The sequence below is a fragment of the Vipera ursinii genome, assembly GCF_947247035.1.
Source record: "Vipera ursinii genome assembly, chromosome: 1".
NCBI classification, from domain to species: domain Eukaryota; kingdom Metazoa; phylum Chordata; class Lepidosauria; order Squamata; family Viperidae; genus Vipera; species Vipera ursinii.
In genome coordinates, this window is record NC_139512.1 from 342,315,912 (window position 1) to 342,332,381 (window position 16,470).

Consider the following 16,470-nt stretch of genomic DNA (forward strand, 5'->3'; position numbering starts at 1 on the left):
TCTTTATCAGAACGCATCTAGAGTTACAAAGGTGTCAGACGTTTTAAAGCCAAAGACAATGGCAGGCAGTCGTTTGGTGGGCAACAAAACATACTTAATACTTTTGGGGTAGTAGTGCTTGGTGGGAATATGCAAAGGAAAAGTGGAAGCATCATGCATGTGGGAAAAACCATGAGTTTTGGTTGTGGCAGTTAGAAGCCAAAGTGTCCCATAATTGATTCTCCTCACAGTTAGCAGGGATACCGAATGTGGCATGGGCATGACTAAGGCAGTTAAGCCAGTGCACACCTTTCATGTCTCCTTAAAAAGCACTATGTGAAAACTTCACTTGACCAAAATCACGGTTGGCAATGGAGCTTTGGGCCATCTGGAGATAGCAATAAAAAATGTTATTATCTCCATCCGGAGATAACAATGACATATGGAAAATTGCAATGTAATGGAAGAGATGTAACTCTGATAAAGAGTTTGAGTTAGTGGATGAAATGAAAGAAATGAAAGACAAATGGATGTGTGTCTCTGAAACGTAACATGTAAAACTGGATGAAGGGAAAAGATGTAATAGATCTGAATGAAGATGACCTCATCTGAATGGAATTGTTGATGATGTATGCCGAAAAATAAAATATAGACATAATTGTGAATGAAAGGGCTCAAAACTGAGGAATGGAATGGTGTCATCTGGGTAATTGTATGAAAGTAGGAACCCAGATTTGGAATAGTTATATCTTGTGCTCTAGGGAAAGTACAGGTAGTCCTTGATTTACGACCACAATTGAGCTCAAAATGTTTATTGCTAAGTGAGATATTTATTAAGTGAATTTTTCCCCATTTTACATCTTGTCTTGCCACAGTTGTTAAGTAAATTATTATACTTGTTAAAGTTAATAACACAGTTAAGTGACTCTGACTTTCCCATGACTTTGCTTGTCAAAAGGTCACAAAAGGGGAATCACACGACCCCGGGACATCATAAATATGGGTTAATTGCCAAGCATCCAAATTTTGATCACGTGACCGTGGGGATGCTGCAATGGTCACAAGTGTGAAAAATGGTCATAAGTCACTTTTTCCGGTGCCGTTGTAACTGAATGTTCACTAAATGAACTGTTGTAAGTCAAGGACGTACTTGCATAGCAAAAGAATTGCAAGTTTAAAGAAGCATAACTGCTAATAGAAATATAGGAGTACGATGTAGTCTGTGATCGGGAATGAATGTTCCTTGCAGTATAGAAAAGGCCATCTAAGAACATGCTCCTTACTTTGTTTTATGGAAGTAAGAGTTGGCTAGGTCAGGAGCAAAATAAAATCAGCCAAATGTAGCAAAAGCATGATGGTTATTCTAGACCACACAAGGCCCGGGGGCCAGATCCGGCCCGCAAAGTGGTTTCATGCGGCCCACGAAGCCATCCTGGAAACAGTGAGGGAACGGCCCCCTGCCTTGGCCCTGGCCCAGAGACCCTCCTCCTGCCAGAGACCCTCAGATCTGTCCCACTCCTGCCCAGGCCCCCATAGGCACCCTTGATGCGAATGATGAAGAGCTGGCCATGCCCACCTAGTAGGCCATACACACTCTAGCCACGCCCACCCAGTAGGCCACGCCCACCCAGGCCATACCCACCTGGCCCCCTGAAGGCAACCACAATGCTGATGCAGCCCTCAATGAAATTGAGTTTGACACCCCTGTTCTAGATACTCCGCTTTAAGTTGCTTATCCCAGAGCCTAAAGTGCAATAGTCAGGAAAATGTAGATGAGATGTGAAATGGAAAATGCCATTCTCTGGCTCAGAGGTGCACAGCCCATGGCTTCCTTTCCATGCTGCTTGCTTTTCTCCCCCTCTCCCCCCCCCCGACCCAATCAGCTCTGATAGGCTAATTGCCATGCAGTTGTGCTCTGTAACTTCCTTTCTGATCTAACCTTTTTTTTCATAGTGGGGCTGCCAGACAGTACCAATAGATATTATCATTCATTCAGTAAAAAATAAAATTAATGTAGTCACAGAGATGTTACAAGTTCTAAGAATAGATTGTGTAGATTAGGAAAAAAAGGCTTTAAGGTAGGAGTGTATTGGGAAGGAAACACTAATTGAGTCTTATTTCAAATTCTTGGAAACCCTGAAAAACCAAGGAACATAATACCTTTGTATTTAACAATCATTCATGATAGTTAAAAGACTAAATAAAGTCGTTCCACTGCACTGCAGGGAAATGTTTGCAGCAGATGTAATTTCTCATTTTCAGCATCTCAATTTCCTTTCTTTAAAACAACAACAAAAAAGGAACTTTACAGAGGCTAGTTGTAACATTTGGTGAGGGATTGGTAACGAGATATTTAAAAGAAATAATGACTTTAATGGGGGATATAAAATACTTTCATTAATTGCTTTTTGCTCACAGTTAAATGTATGCTTCGTCTTTCTTTTTTCTGATAGCGAGAACTTGATGCAACAGCGACAGTGTTGGCTAACCGACAAGATGAAAGTGAACAATCAAGAAAGAAACTTATTGAACAAAGCCGTGAATTCAAGAAAAACACTCCAGAAGTAAGTTGCAATACAACACAGATTTTGAGCTGTTTTCTATAGCATGAAATTGACTATTTTAATCTGTTTAAATTAGCTGCAATGGCCTGTTCTTCCAGGTTATTTCTCGGACTTCGTCTGGCAAATGAAATCTCTCGTTTTCTTTCTCTCTTTTACTTTCTATGTGAGAATCTTTAAATATCTGGCTTTGTACCCTGGATGCGTTAGGATTTCCCAAAAAGATTGCATAGCATGATTTATTGTGCAGAATTTTTAAAAAGAGCTATCATTTCATCAAACTTAATTAGGAGCACAATAAAATAGAATAAATACCCTGTAAATTTGGCAGTTTCATAATGTTAATGAACTACTTCAGATTACTGTAACTATTAAATATATGTATATGTAAGAAAACTCTGGGCATGCTGAAATGAATATGTCAATAATTTTCAATGTCATAATTTTTCAATTAAGACTTCTAAAATGTAAAAGAGATTATGCTGCTGCATGGAAATATCTCAACATTTTGTGGAAGAATCCCAGAAACATTATGTTTTGAAAGAAGCATTTATACCATATTTAAATGTGCTGTGTAATTATTTTTTCTTAAATGTTAATTTAAGTGGTTTTGGCTATTGGAAAGCTGTCAGGATCTTTATTTAATACATTATATAAAGCTAAGTAGGCATACTTTTTAGTGTTCCTTATTTAAACATAGACCATTTAACATACTAAATGAGCCTCCCACACTGCGCTTCCTCATATATTGGTTTCCATCCATTCCACTTATCATAGATAATATCCTATTTAGTTTATGATGTCAGAAAAATAATTCCAATTCTGAAAATCTTATTTCTGTTTCTCTGAATGATTTCTCCATATTCAGAGTACTTATATCCATTTGACATTCAGTTCATTTGCTGCTGTTAAAAAGAGAGCATTTAATGCAGTGGATGTCTAGAATAATTAGCTACTTCTCAGATCCTGTGCCCAACACAAGGAGCTGTGACCTGTAAGAATTGTACCAGGAAAAGCACCATGGGAAGGTTAACTTTCTTTCATCTTCTTAATGAGAAGAGCCATGGTGGCACAGTGGCTAGAATGCAGTATTGCTGGCTAACTCACTACTCACTAGGAGTTCTATCCTGACTGGCTCAAGGTTGACTCAGCCTTCCATCCTTCTGAGGTTGGTAAAGTGAGGACCAATATTCTGGCTCTGTAAACTGCTTAGAGAGGGCTGCAAAGCACTGTGAAGCAGTACATAAGTCTAAGTGTGATTGCTACTGCTATTAATAGCATGAAATAAGATAGCGTTGTGTTATGGCTAGATGGCTAGTGAATATATGTTCCTCTGTGTGAGCTCTCTGTCTCTCATTCACTCATACACACCCACATAAGCATTTTTAAGGTGTGAGATCGATAGTATAATTTGGTAGTATAAGATTCTTGCTTCTTCCCCCCCCCTCTTTTCACTTAAAGTAGTCTAAAGCAGACATGACAAACTCGCAATGTCATGTGATGTCGCGTGACATATCGGAGCTTTTTCCCATTGCCGGCAATCGGGTGGGTGCGGTTTTGTCGTTTGACACCCTGGTCTAAAGTAATGAGGACTGGAAATAGTTTATAGGTAGTTCTCAACTTACAACCTCAGTTGGGAGCAGAATTTCTGTTGCTAAGCAAGGCGATTGTTAAGTGAGTCATACATGATTTCACAACTTTTTTTTTGCTATTGTTAAGTGAATCACTGCAGTTGTTAAGTGTGAATCACATGATTGTTAACCAAATCCGGATTCCCCCCATTGATTTTGCCTATCAGAAGACTTCCAGGAAGGTCACAAATGGCAGTCACGTGACACTGTAGCCATCTTAAATACATGCCGGGTGCCAAGTGCCCAACTTTGGAACACTTGACTGTGGGAATGCTCTCATATTTGTATGTGCAAAGACTGTTCAAGAGCCACTTTTTTCAGTGACTGGCTTGATTCTTTGGAGAGTTACTGTTATTTGGATTTGCTTGCTGTAGTCTAGATGTTTTGATTTGATATAAGGCATCTTCACGTGCTAAAGGATCTGTTTATCTGGCAAAATGTTTGATTGCAGATGTGTATTCTGGGGTTTGACACAGATTCTGGAACCTGGAATGCTTCAAAATGATGGCCTTTGCTCAAGTGCGTAGCTTGCCATCAGTAAGGGTTCTCTCTCTCGCCCCCTTTAATTCTTGGTTGTATGAGACAGATGTTTGTTTGATATGCTTCTAGGGGCAACACCCTATTAGTTTTATTTTTTGTGGATCTTTGTGGATCAGAAGCATATTTTTTTTGAGAATGAAAGTGATTGTTGTTGGATAGATTGTTGTGGCATGTTATTTATTTAGTATGCAAATACATTTGTGCATGTAGGCTCCCCATCTCATATACTTGACTTTGGCCATCTCACAATTAAAATGGAGCCTGGCAAGAGCCACCGGATGTTTTACAGGGAAATTACCGAGCATTATGTCAGGAATCTGGCACTGGTAAGAAGAATGGAAGAAAAATAACATATACTTCTTTAAATAATATTTTAAAAAATTATACTGGCATTCAAATTCCGTTCTTACTCTATGAAGGTGGGATCTTTTAGAAGTTCCAATGTATCATTCTTTTGTTTTGCCTGTTGTGAGAGCTAACTTTTGACATAAGACTGTAGAAATGATTGAGGTATTTAGATCTCTTCTTCAGTTACACTCCCACACAAATACAGTACATCCATACAAGCTTCTTTTTGGAGAGTTTCAATCGAGTTTTTAATGCTTAATATGCCATGGTTTCACAACCATCTTCCTATGGTTCTTGGGCTGGGCTGATGGTATTATGATTCAGAAGGCCTAAAACAAAAAAACCTCTACTTTCCACCCCGCCTCCCTTTTCAAGGTATCTAGAGTCCAGCTCATTGTAAATCTTGTCCTTTTCATTTGATCATCTTCCAAAAAAGTCTTGTCAACTTCTGGAATTCACATTTTTTTGCTTCATAAGTTTTGCCATTTATTTATTTATTTAAGTTGATTGATATGGCTATCCATCTGACTAATGTGACCTTGGGCAGCTAAGAAAGATTGCACTATATAATTTGAATTATACACATGCGCAGGTACACGCACACACACACACACACACACACACAGAGAGAGAGAGAGAGAGAGAGAGAGAGAGAATGCTTCCATCTGTGTTGGTGATGTGGGGGATTCATTTAGGAACTAAAAATAAAAATAAAGAAATGGGAATGATTTAAAACAACTACTGTTTGCTTGAAAATGTAGTTACTGCATGCCTTGCAAAGATTAAGGCCATCACTCCAGGAGCAAGAACCGACAGGGCCATCTTGTGCTCTCTCAGGTGATTACAGGCATCAGCAAGAATTTTTTTAATGACATAACCAAAGAAAAGATTAGTTCACCTGAAATATTTGCAAAGTCTGGCCTCTCGCTATCACAAAAACTGCCGGTCCTGCAAAGAACTTTTAATAATTTCTCTTAATATTTTAGTCCATACATTGAACGAAGGGGAGGACTTTCCTATATTTAACAGCTCTGTGTCCTCCTCCTTTAGGAAACCGTGTTAAAAAAATACCCAATCTTTAACGTTCTAAAAAAAAATGCAAAAAAAAGTAAGATAAAGTAAAACATTGGAAAGTTCTATGAAAATAGAAGTAGTACCAGAGCAAAGTATCAACGACTGTTTACTTGTTTTAGTTATTTATATTACACAGAGTGTAATGATGAGGGTGGCTGCAGCACTTTTAATAAATTATACTACAGCAGGGCTGAAGATGACAGAATGGTATTGCCTGCTCAGACTGGCAGCAGCTCCCCAGAGGTTTTAGGGGAACAGCTTTTCTTTTTTACTTCTGTCCTGGCAAAGTCAGTCTAAAATTATAACACATTTTTAGTGGAATAATATAACAATAGTCCCTCTCCTCCCCAAGAAGAAACTATCCCCAGTTATATGGGAAAAAAAATGAGAAGTGGTTTTTATTTATCCCAGTTCTGTTAAAAAGTGAGATATGTATGGGTTATCCTAGTGAACATGGCCATTGATGACTTATTTTTGTTCTTCGATGCCTGCAAATGTGCCAAACGTTTAATAAAATTAGTTGTACTCTGGCAATATCTCCAGCTTTAGAGCAAAGAGATTTTAAAAAAAATACTGTAGTCACTGCTATTTTTAAAGATTGTCAGTAAGCCTCTCTGAACTTCTAAACAGAAAAGTTACTCAATGCCCAAGAGAAGTAAAAGAGGTTTAGATTCTACTTTTTTGTAGCTGCCACCGTACACAAATTCTTCATAGTATTTTATAAAATGTACAATCTTGTAGTTGAATTTCTTAATTTAATCAAGTCATCAGGTTAGTCTTGCACATCCCTGTTAGCGGTTGGGACATATTTTTCCATGGGTAGCAGTGAAAATGTGACTGTCTTCAGCTTCCTTGAGGTTCTCTATGCAGCAGGCATCTAGCGTTGGAGGTCTCTAGAATTATTTTCATTCCTTTGTATGGATTTTGCCATAGGTTAGAAATTAAGTGTCCCTTGGCCCCCAGCTTTCTGCCTGTTACTGACCAATATGCCAAAGAACCATCTTAAAATCTAGTGCAAGTAAATTGATATTTAGAAGAACCCTAGAGCAGAGCCTCTACCTTACTCAACTGTCAGTAGCAGTTACAGGCCTGAAATGTGTTCGTAGACTAGGGTGTTAAACTGCTTAAGATATAAGCAAAATAGAGGAGTCCATTAGGCAAATTCTCTTAGTAGTCCTCCTAGTAAATTCCTGTCATATCTTCTAGCTTGTAATCCTACCAGCTTTGGAAAGAGAAGCAGCAATTCTGGCCACCTCTGGGTTTGTAATTGGGACAACGGCTCCAGCAAGAGAGCCAATGTTTCTTGAAGCTAAGTTCTTGCTAGAGAAATATGGCACAGTTCGACAGTGATGATTTACTCAGATGTTTTGGCCTTACTTTGACCATATAAACATTACACTTATGATATGAAAAGCTGATGCAGACATTGCTACTGTTGAGGATAAAAGAATGGTTTCTGTGTCTTTAAATTTTCTTCTGCTTATCCTTCTCCTCCATGTCTCTCTTCCCCCTCCCCTTATTTTGGAAAACATCTGTTACCCTATTCTGTTCAAGGACCAATGTAGCTGTGATGTCAGTTGCAGAAGCCAGAGGACACCTCCCTCAATAATTTAACCCTGAAGTAAAGTAATTATTGCTACCATAAGCGTGCTCTGGTTGCTTTAATAGACCTTGTCAAAGGCAATACTGAAACTTGCACCCCAGATTTGTTAAATATGTTTTCAGCTGATGTACAGTATGTGAAGAGTAGATCTTGGGAGCATTTAAAATAATCAGTTGTAAATTTTATGTTAGAATTGCCTCAACTGACTAAAGTCCTTGTTTCACTTCAAGTTTTATAATATGAACAATGGGTATAACAACATGTCCCAGGGTATGAGCAAACTTGAGTATAATAACACGTCCCCAGTGTTTCGTAGACTAATCAATCCCTCTTAAACAGTAATTAACAACTGTGGAATACCAGAATTATCCTAGAAAAGAAGAAGACATTGTTGCTCAAATCCACTTTCCTTTGGGTTCCTCACTAAGAAAGCAAATGGATCAAATTATTTAAAGATCTATGTGTTTTGTCCCCCTTTAATACAGTTCGGTAAATCCCAATTAACACAAACATGTGTTCTAAAACTTACTACTTATATGAGGAGTCCTCACATGTTTGAGGAAAAGGGAAGTCTGGATAGGCAGGAAATGTCCAATTCTCTGTGTCTAAATCTGACTCAAATTAAAAGCCAACTAATGGCTTTGGCACTAGCAAAATACTTGTTCGCTTTGTTTTTCACAAAACCTGACATAGAATTTAGATTACCTTTCCCCAGATTCTCATTTACGTCCTTGTTAGGGAAATGCCACTGTTCTTTAGAGTTTAAAAAAGAGCCTTGCTGCAGTAGATTCTTTGGCAAATCTTTGATCCACTGTAAATAAATTGCCAACTTTTAAGGGAAATTTTATGAGTTGCCTTGTTAGTCTTTCAGTATAACTGGCAAAAGATGGTATTTCTAAACAAGGCTTTGCTAAGCCTGTATAGTAGGTTCTGTTACATAATGATGATAGCCTGCATTTGAATTGTCTGCAGTTAGTAGCTTTAATATAATAGTTAATTACTGAGTGTTCTGGCCTTTACAGGATTAAGCTGCCAGAAATCTAAAGAAGTGTTTGTGTGTGTAGCTTTAATTAAAATAAGGCATTTTGCTTTCCCAGCTGTGCAGTTCCTGTAGATCTGCATCTAAGCATTCTTTATTAATTTTGAAAATGTAGTTGATTCTGATAATTTAGAGTGACGCAAGCATTCTGAAGAGCTGAAATTGGCCATAGAGATGCTATTAGAAGAACTGCTTTTGTAAATAACAATAAGGCACTTTGTTCTGTCTGCCATTGAAAACATCAGAAATGAGAACTTGGAGGGGTAAACAAGAAGCTAAAACTTTTTCTTTTCTTTTTATTTTTTTGGAGGTGGAAACCGAGTTGAATTTTTCTCAGGATATATAGTACTTTGGGTTCAAAGCAGATTTACATTGTAACTAAAAATAAGTAATGAAAATGTTAACCAGTTAAATAGGACACTCACGGCAATCGCTGTTTTAAGGCTTTATCTGGATGCAGAATTCAGGTATGAAAATTCTTCAGCCTGACAATTTTTAGACTTGGCTTTTTGAGAAGTTTTAAATAATAAACAGTTCCCCTGAGAGTTCAAGGACCTACCTCCAGGGAAAGATGTCACTGTGATCTGTGTGAGTGGCTGTTCTTATTATGTCTCTTAATCTGCCTCTTCTAAAAGTAAAGGTAAAAGTTCCCCCGCACATGCGTGCTAGTCATTTCCGACTCTAGGGTCCGGTGCTCATCTCCGTTTCAAAGCCGAAGAGCCAGCGCTTGTCCGAGAACATCTCTGTGGTCATCTGGCCAGCATGACTAGACACCAAAGGCGCACGGAACGCTGTTACCTTCCCACCGTAGTGGTCCCTATTTTTCTACTTGCATTTTTACGTGCTTTCGAACTACTAGGTTGGCAGAAGCTGGGACGAGTAACAGGTGCTCGCTCTGTTACGCGGCACTTGGGATTCGACCCGCCAAACTGCCGACCTTCTGATCGACAGGCTCAGCGTCCTAACCCTCTGAGCCACCACATCCCTTTAACTTTAATTAGAAAGTGCTTATTCATATCAGGTTTTATTCATGCTTCAATTTTTCATTACAGAAATTACAAGAGCCCATACTCACAAATTTAATTTCATGGGACCCTAAGACTGTTTGAATGCAGAAACATTATTTTGCACTCTTCCTGCTAAGAGATTGGGGGAGGGAGGAATGAGCATCAAGGTAAAGTGATTTTCTAATCTTTGGGTCAGTGACCATTTCACACTTGAAGGAGATGAACAGCCTCTAAGTACAGCATGTGATATGTAACTTCTAATCATCTCCATCTGGTAGAAGACATTTTCTCCAGGAGTATGAACAAAGCAATGTATGCACCACCAGCCATTTTCATACAGATCCCTAGTTTTGGATGCATCTTTCCCATTCACATCAGTTTTGACCCATGCAGATTAGCAGGGAGGGATGAGTAATTTTTTTTGCTTGGCATTCCAAGAGAAAAGGGTGACATTGTAGGTATACAGGTGGTCCTTGATTTAAGACTATTCCATTTAACAGTCATTCAGAATTATGGCACTTACAACTGAGACTCAATGGGGGAAGCCATATTTACTAAACAACCATATGATTTGTTTAATGACCACATCAGAAAAGGCTGTAAAATCTCCTACAACTCACTTATTTCCCCCTTCACTTAGCAGTGGAAGTTCTGGTCTTAATTGTGGTTGTAAGTTGAGGACTAACTATATAGCTGAAAAGTAAGCCCTTTTCTTCTCTCTTGTTGCTGGGCCAGATAGGAGAATCAGAGCCTTGAACTTCTCATGGGTTGGAGGTTCTCCATGCCTGATGTTATAGGGAACTATGAATTTATATATGTATTTGCAGATAAAAGAGACCTGATGAATTCATTTGCATGGCGGAAACATAAAATCTGAGTTTGAAGCCCTCAGATATTTTACTGTGTCCTAAGATAGCAATTTGACTAAGATGGCATATAACAATGAGTTCGTAGTAGTATCAAGAAGAACGATGACACTGCTAGAGAAATAAAAGAGAATTTGGTGGGGCATTAAAAAAAACCACAAAAGTGTTTAAAGCAAGCAGAAAACCACCATCTAAACAGAGACTATACTCAGAGACTCTACCCCAAATGACCCTAGTTCTATATTATATGACATCTGCCCCTTGAAAACGATTTACAATCAAATTAAAATGTATGGGAGAAGTAGAGAAACAAAATATTTTAATGTGGAATTCTTTTTTGAATTAACACATTTTTAGTGTTGAATATATGGAAAAATAAAAAGGCACTGCTATCCTTCTATGTCTCCAGAGTGACAATAAATCACTTTTCCTCTTTTTAAAATGTCTGGTTCCATAATTTATGTTTGCATAGGCCTTTAATAAATTCATAATAGGTGTTTTAGTTGGCAAGCATCATTTCAGGGATTAAGGGGCTTTTTAAAAATACTGTGCTTTTGTTCTTGACCATAATTAGGTGTGGAAAAACGTATATGTATTTTTACGAATCACAAAAAATCATTTGATATCTGTTTTCTTTTGCAGAAATGCGTCTGCATAGACCATTTTAAACAATAAATAACTTAAATTAGGTAGCATCATGGCTTTGGTATTTTGTTAAACCTGAAGACATTTAAAGCAAGACCTATATTTTGTAGCAGTGAAGAATTTACGCAGTCATGGTTAAAACTGAATTTATTGTTGGGCCTGAACATCTGGTCTCCCTACCTAAAACATGCAGCTGATTTTTCTGTGTACTTCTAGCATAGGCTATGTAGCCTCAATGATGAGAAGACATCATCCAATTTTCTAGTCAGGGCCTGGAGCAAATTTGTGTCTTTGTCAGAAGCAATTGTATAAATTTAAAATAGTTTGCATGAGCTTAGCAGATGCCAAAGTATTATCCTCCGATATACTGAATGAAATTTTTGTAAAAAAGGAATAGAACAGAATAACAGAGTTGGAACGGACCTTAGAGGTCTTCTAGTCTAACGCCCTGCTCAGGCAGGAAACACTATACCATTCCATGAGTCATAAAAGAGCCGAGGTTGCCTACCTCTGCACTAAGTGAATGGTTGTAAATCAAGGAATATCTGTACTTTGTTATTTCTGATGATTCAGAGTAAGTTCTCTTTAATATTGTTGAAACTAAATGTGGAATAGATTTGCTTCGTGAGATTTTTCTCTCAGCCAGCAGGCTGCCCACTTACCTTGTCCTGCAAATGCAGTTTTTAGTCCAGAAGAATTGTGCATTTCCACCTTATTTTACTGAGCAGACAAGAACAAACGCGACTGTTATAAACCTACCCATTTGCTAAGAACAATATCAAAAGGACACTGCATATTCCCTTCATTGATCAAGGATGCATGCTTATGAAGTCATCAGGGAAGAGGACCCTCACAACATTTCCCTGCAGCTTTGGAGTAACATCACCAGAGGTAACAATTCCATATTGTGCTCCGCGTGGGGCTACCCCAGAAGAGTGTTTGGAAGCTGCCAAGTGGTGCAGAGTGCGGCAACGCAGGCGATCTCTTGGTCCCCCAGAGTGGCCCATGTTACCCCACTGTTCCTAGAGCTGCGCTAGCTGCCAGTTGGCTTCCGGATGCAATTCAAGGTATTGGTTACTACCTATAAAGCCCTGCATGGCATGGGGCCAAGTTGCTTGAGGAACCGTCTCAGCCCTATGGGACAGGCCAGACCCACCTGTGCTGGCAGAGGAGGGATGCTGCAGATCCCATCAGTCAAGGAATCCTGACTGGGGATAGATCCAGGAGGAGAGCCTTCATTGCCCTGTCCCCAGCCCTTTGGAACGTCTTGCCTCTTGAAGTGAGATTGGCTCCTATCTTCTAGACCAGGGGTAGTCAACCTCAGCTCTTTTATGACTCGTGGACTTCAACTCCCAGAATTCCTGAGTCAGCTATGCTGACTCAGGAATTCTGGAAGTTGAAGTCCACGAGTCATAAAAGAGCCGAGGTTGCCTACCCCTGCTCTAGACTTTCCGTAAGAGCCTGAAGGCCTTGGCTCTGCCAGTTGGTTTGCAGCCCCAATGGGAAAATTTCACAGGAGAGGTGGTTGATCCACTAACAGCAATTCCCACTCCCCAACCCTTATATTCTTTCCTCCTCATCTTTAGTTACAACTTGTATATAAATGTTGTAAGCTGCCTAAAAGTCACCATGTGACAAGATAGATGGCAAACTCTTGATCAAGAAGTAAAATAGATAAATTACCTATTTTTTTCATGGGCTTCAAAAACAAGCATGGGTGTTGCCTATGCATGCATATCTATGGTTATAATGTTGCATTGTAATCAGCCATGAGCCTTTGGGGAAGGTGGAATAGGTAATATTTTTAACTCTCTCTGTTGGAAGTGGGTGAAACTGAAACACTTTTGGAATGCTCCGATAATTTTGTGTAGTTGGGGGGGGGGTGGAAATCCCAGTATTTCATTTTAAACATCAGTCTGCACACTGATGAATTCTTTTCTGTTTCTGAATAGTAGACATTTTGTTTTCTACCCTACCCTGCTCAAATTTGGAATTATCTGTGATGGACATCATTGTATTGATGATTCAGAGATTCGTGACTTTTTATGAATTGGTTATTTGTTTAGGTTTACGACTACAGATTGTCATACAATCTCAGTTCATTCATCCATCTTTTCCCCTCAAAAAGTCTTTTCCATCTTAGTACAGTTCAGAAGGTCTCCTTAAGGAGAGGTGCAAAAATCCAGTAACAGGAATATAGGAAACTATGTGGAAATAGCAGTGGCTCTCCAGGACTTCTTCACCAACAGATATAATGGAGACTAAGTCAGTTGCTTTGCTGCTAAAGTGTGGTCTTCTGAAATGAATTATGTAGTGGAAAAGAGTTTTAAACTTAGATCTCTACATCCTCCATCCAACCATCCATTATACCATACTAGCTCTATGAACAGAAATTTGGGGCAAAAAAAGAGCTAACAGCAAGCACCAGTAAGTGCAAACCTGTATTTATTATTCTGTTTGAATAAGAATACACATCCTGAAACATATCTCTTTTAAGAATTACAAAGGATAAGCTGTATTTTGACTATGCAGTTTGAAACTTACGACAATCCTTGTCTTACATATATATTGCAGAGGAAAAAATATGCATGTGTTCTCTCTCTCTCTCTCTCTCACACACACACACACACACACACACACACACACACACACACACACACGTACGTACGTACACACGTACGTACGTACGTACGTTAGCCAATACAGAAGGGGATCTCTGATGTTCGTGTGGTCTAGGTCCCCCACCTCACCTCTGTAGCGTTTGGAATATTTAGTATTCCTGTGAAGAAATAATCATGCTTTTAAAAATAAAAGGAGGAAAGAAAGTAAAGCTTTAGTTGATTCTGAAACCAATTAGAAGAATGGATGTGCTTCCTGTTGTAAACACCCATTTAGACTGCTTAAAATAGATGGCCTATACTTAACTGAATGGAAGGATGCTTTTGCTTCCTGTGAATATGCTGAGGTAGTTTTACAACACTCCAGGAACCTTCTGTTAGGCCTGGGGCTAAGAAGAAGCCTGAATATTGTCAGTAGCAAGAACATTCTTGCTTGGGATAGGGCAGGGGTAGGCAACCTTGGCTCTTTTATGACTCGTGGACTTCAAATCCCAGAATTCCTGAGCCGCTCAGGAATTCTGGGAGTTGAAGTCCACGAGTCATAAAAGAGCCAAGGTTGCCTACCACTGGGATAGGGAAATAGGCAAATACATTGTTAACTACAAATAGTTACCTAATAAACTCTTCTTCTCATTCAATTAATCTCCCTAGATAGATATTTTGTACTAAGTTTAGTGGTGCCTGTGTTTTTAAAAGTGACCATGAATAGGACACATGCAACTTTCTATACACTGAAGCCAAACTATTTCCTTGACCTCCACGTTTATAGGAAATTAGGATAATGATCATGTTAGTGTTTTTAAACTTGGCATTGCTGGCTAGGGAATTCTGGGAGTCAAAATCCACACATCTTAAATTTAACAAGCTTTGAAAACACTTTGTTTATTAAACATTTTGACTTCTACAGATATTTTATTATTACCAACATGATGGCAAAGCTTTCTTCAAAATCGGTCTATTAATATTTTAAATAGAGGATAAATGCAGTCAGTGCAAAGTGGAGAGACATTGTTTTGTTATAGTATGCAGAGTGATTCTTGGAGTAGATTAAAGTATATCCAGGTTCAGTTTAGACATATAATAGGTGGTACTTATAAATCTTGGAATACTGTTCCACATCTGTCTGTCTTAGAGCGCACATATTTCTTGCTGGGCTAATGTAGATGGGCTGAATAAGACCTGTCACATCTTGTGCAATGATATCCAGTTACATATCTCAACACAAGGCAAACTAAGTGATGCCATGATTATCTTATCCTGATGTCTGGAGATGCTGAAGACCTGATGGGATACAACAGGCTTCTGCTGAACCCTGGAAAGACTGAGTGGCTTTGAATTGTGGGGCCTTCTGATTCTAGGACTATGCTATCTTTGGTGCTGGATGGGCTTGCCCTGACCCAGACAGACCCAGTCCACAATTTGGGAGTCCTCTTAAACTCATGACTCCTGCTCGAAGGAGCTGGTGGCAGTTTGTGCCTAAGGAGGGCCTTTGCACAGCTTTGGGTTGTGTTCCAGTTGCACCTATTCCCAGATCAGGAGACTCTGCTCACAGTCACTCATGACCTTGAAGAATATTTGGAAGCTTCAGCTTCTTTGAAGTCCACGTTCTGTTATCAGGCCTGGAGGCCCCAGGAAATTTGTTTAGATGGTTCTGCTTTTGAGGTTAGATGCACTCATTCTCTCTTTGCTTGAGATTTGTATGTATTTTAGTTTTAATTCATCTCAGTTTTATTATTTTATTAAATTTATATGTTGCCCATCTCGCACTTCAAGGTGACTGTTTTAATGTTGCTTTTTATATTTGTTTCTTTATTTATGCATAGTTTTTGTTGATTGTTGTACACGGCCCAGTGCACATTTCTTGTGAGATGGGTGGCTATATAAATTTGATAAATAAACAAGACCGTAGCTTCATAGCAGTTCTCAATGTTTTTTTAATCAAAGAGAACTCGTATCCCGGTAACCGGTAAAGTTTTCTTGGCCAACGCTATTCCTTATCTTCACTATGGTACTCAAATCTGCTCTCTTATTTAATTCAATACTCTTTGTTAGACCCATTCATGCAGCTCCAAAATGTATTAAGAATGCCTTTTTCTGTTTGGAAATGATTTGGTTTCTTTGGAAGCTAAACTTTGGTTTTTAGTCAACAAATTTTGGGGTAAAATTAATCTTCTTCTTTATAAGGCACTGCTTTAAATGAAGGTGGCTTAAGAAAACTATTGACAAAGTCCAGTTACTGGGTTTTTCACTGGAAAGCTTCTGCTCCTTATAAATACACTCGAACAAGAATATGGGGACATGACCTGGCAGAGATGGCAAAGATCTCAGCTTATTTGAAAGATCACTCGCAAGAACGTTATGTTATGGAGTGGAGAAAATGGATTGAGTATATCCAGAACAAATATGGGACTAAGAAGTTTCATGTAGCATTTGAATAAGTCTTCCTTTTTTTTTCTCCTTTTTTTTTCTCTTTTCTCTTTTTTATATATCTTATATTAATAGTGTTTGTAGTTATCCTATATGAGCTAGAGAGAGATAGATCTCAGAGTTTATGGTTTT

At 38.7% G+C, this 16,470-nt stretch overlaps 1 protein-coding gene across 2 annotated transcripts in view; it reads left to right on the forward strand.

Moving 5' to 3' along the window:
• The window catches only part of CUX1 (cut like homeobox 1), a 358,099-nt gene that overhangs the window by 68,916 nt on the left and 272,713 nt on the right, over positions 1–16,470 (forward strand). For both annotated transcript variants that reach the window (XM_083350660.1, XM_083350661.1), the window contains exon 2: positions 2,433–2,543. In XM_083350660.1, the coding sequence (XP_083206786.1) occupies positions 2,433–2,543 (111 nt within the window). The remainder of the gene's footprint in view (positions 1–2,432; positions 2,544–16,470) is intronic.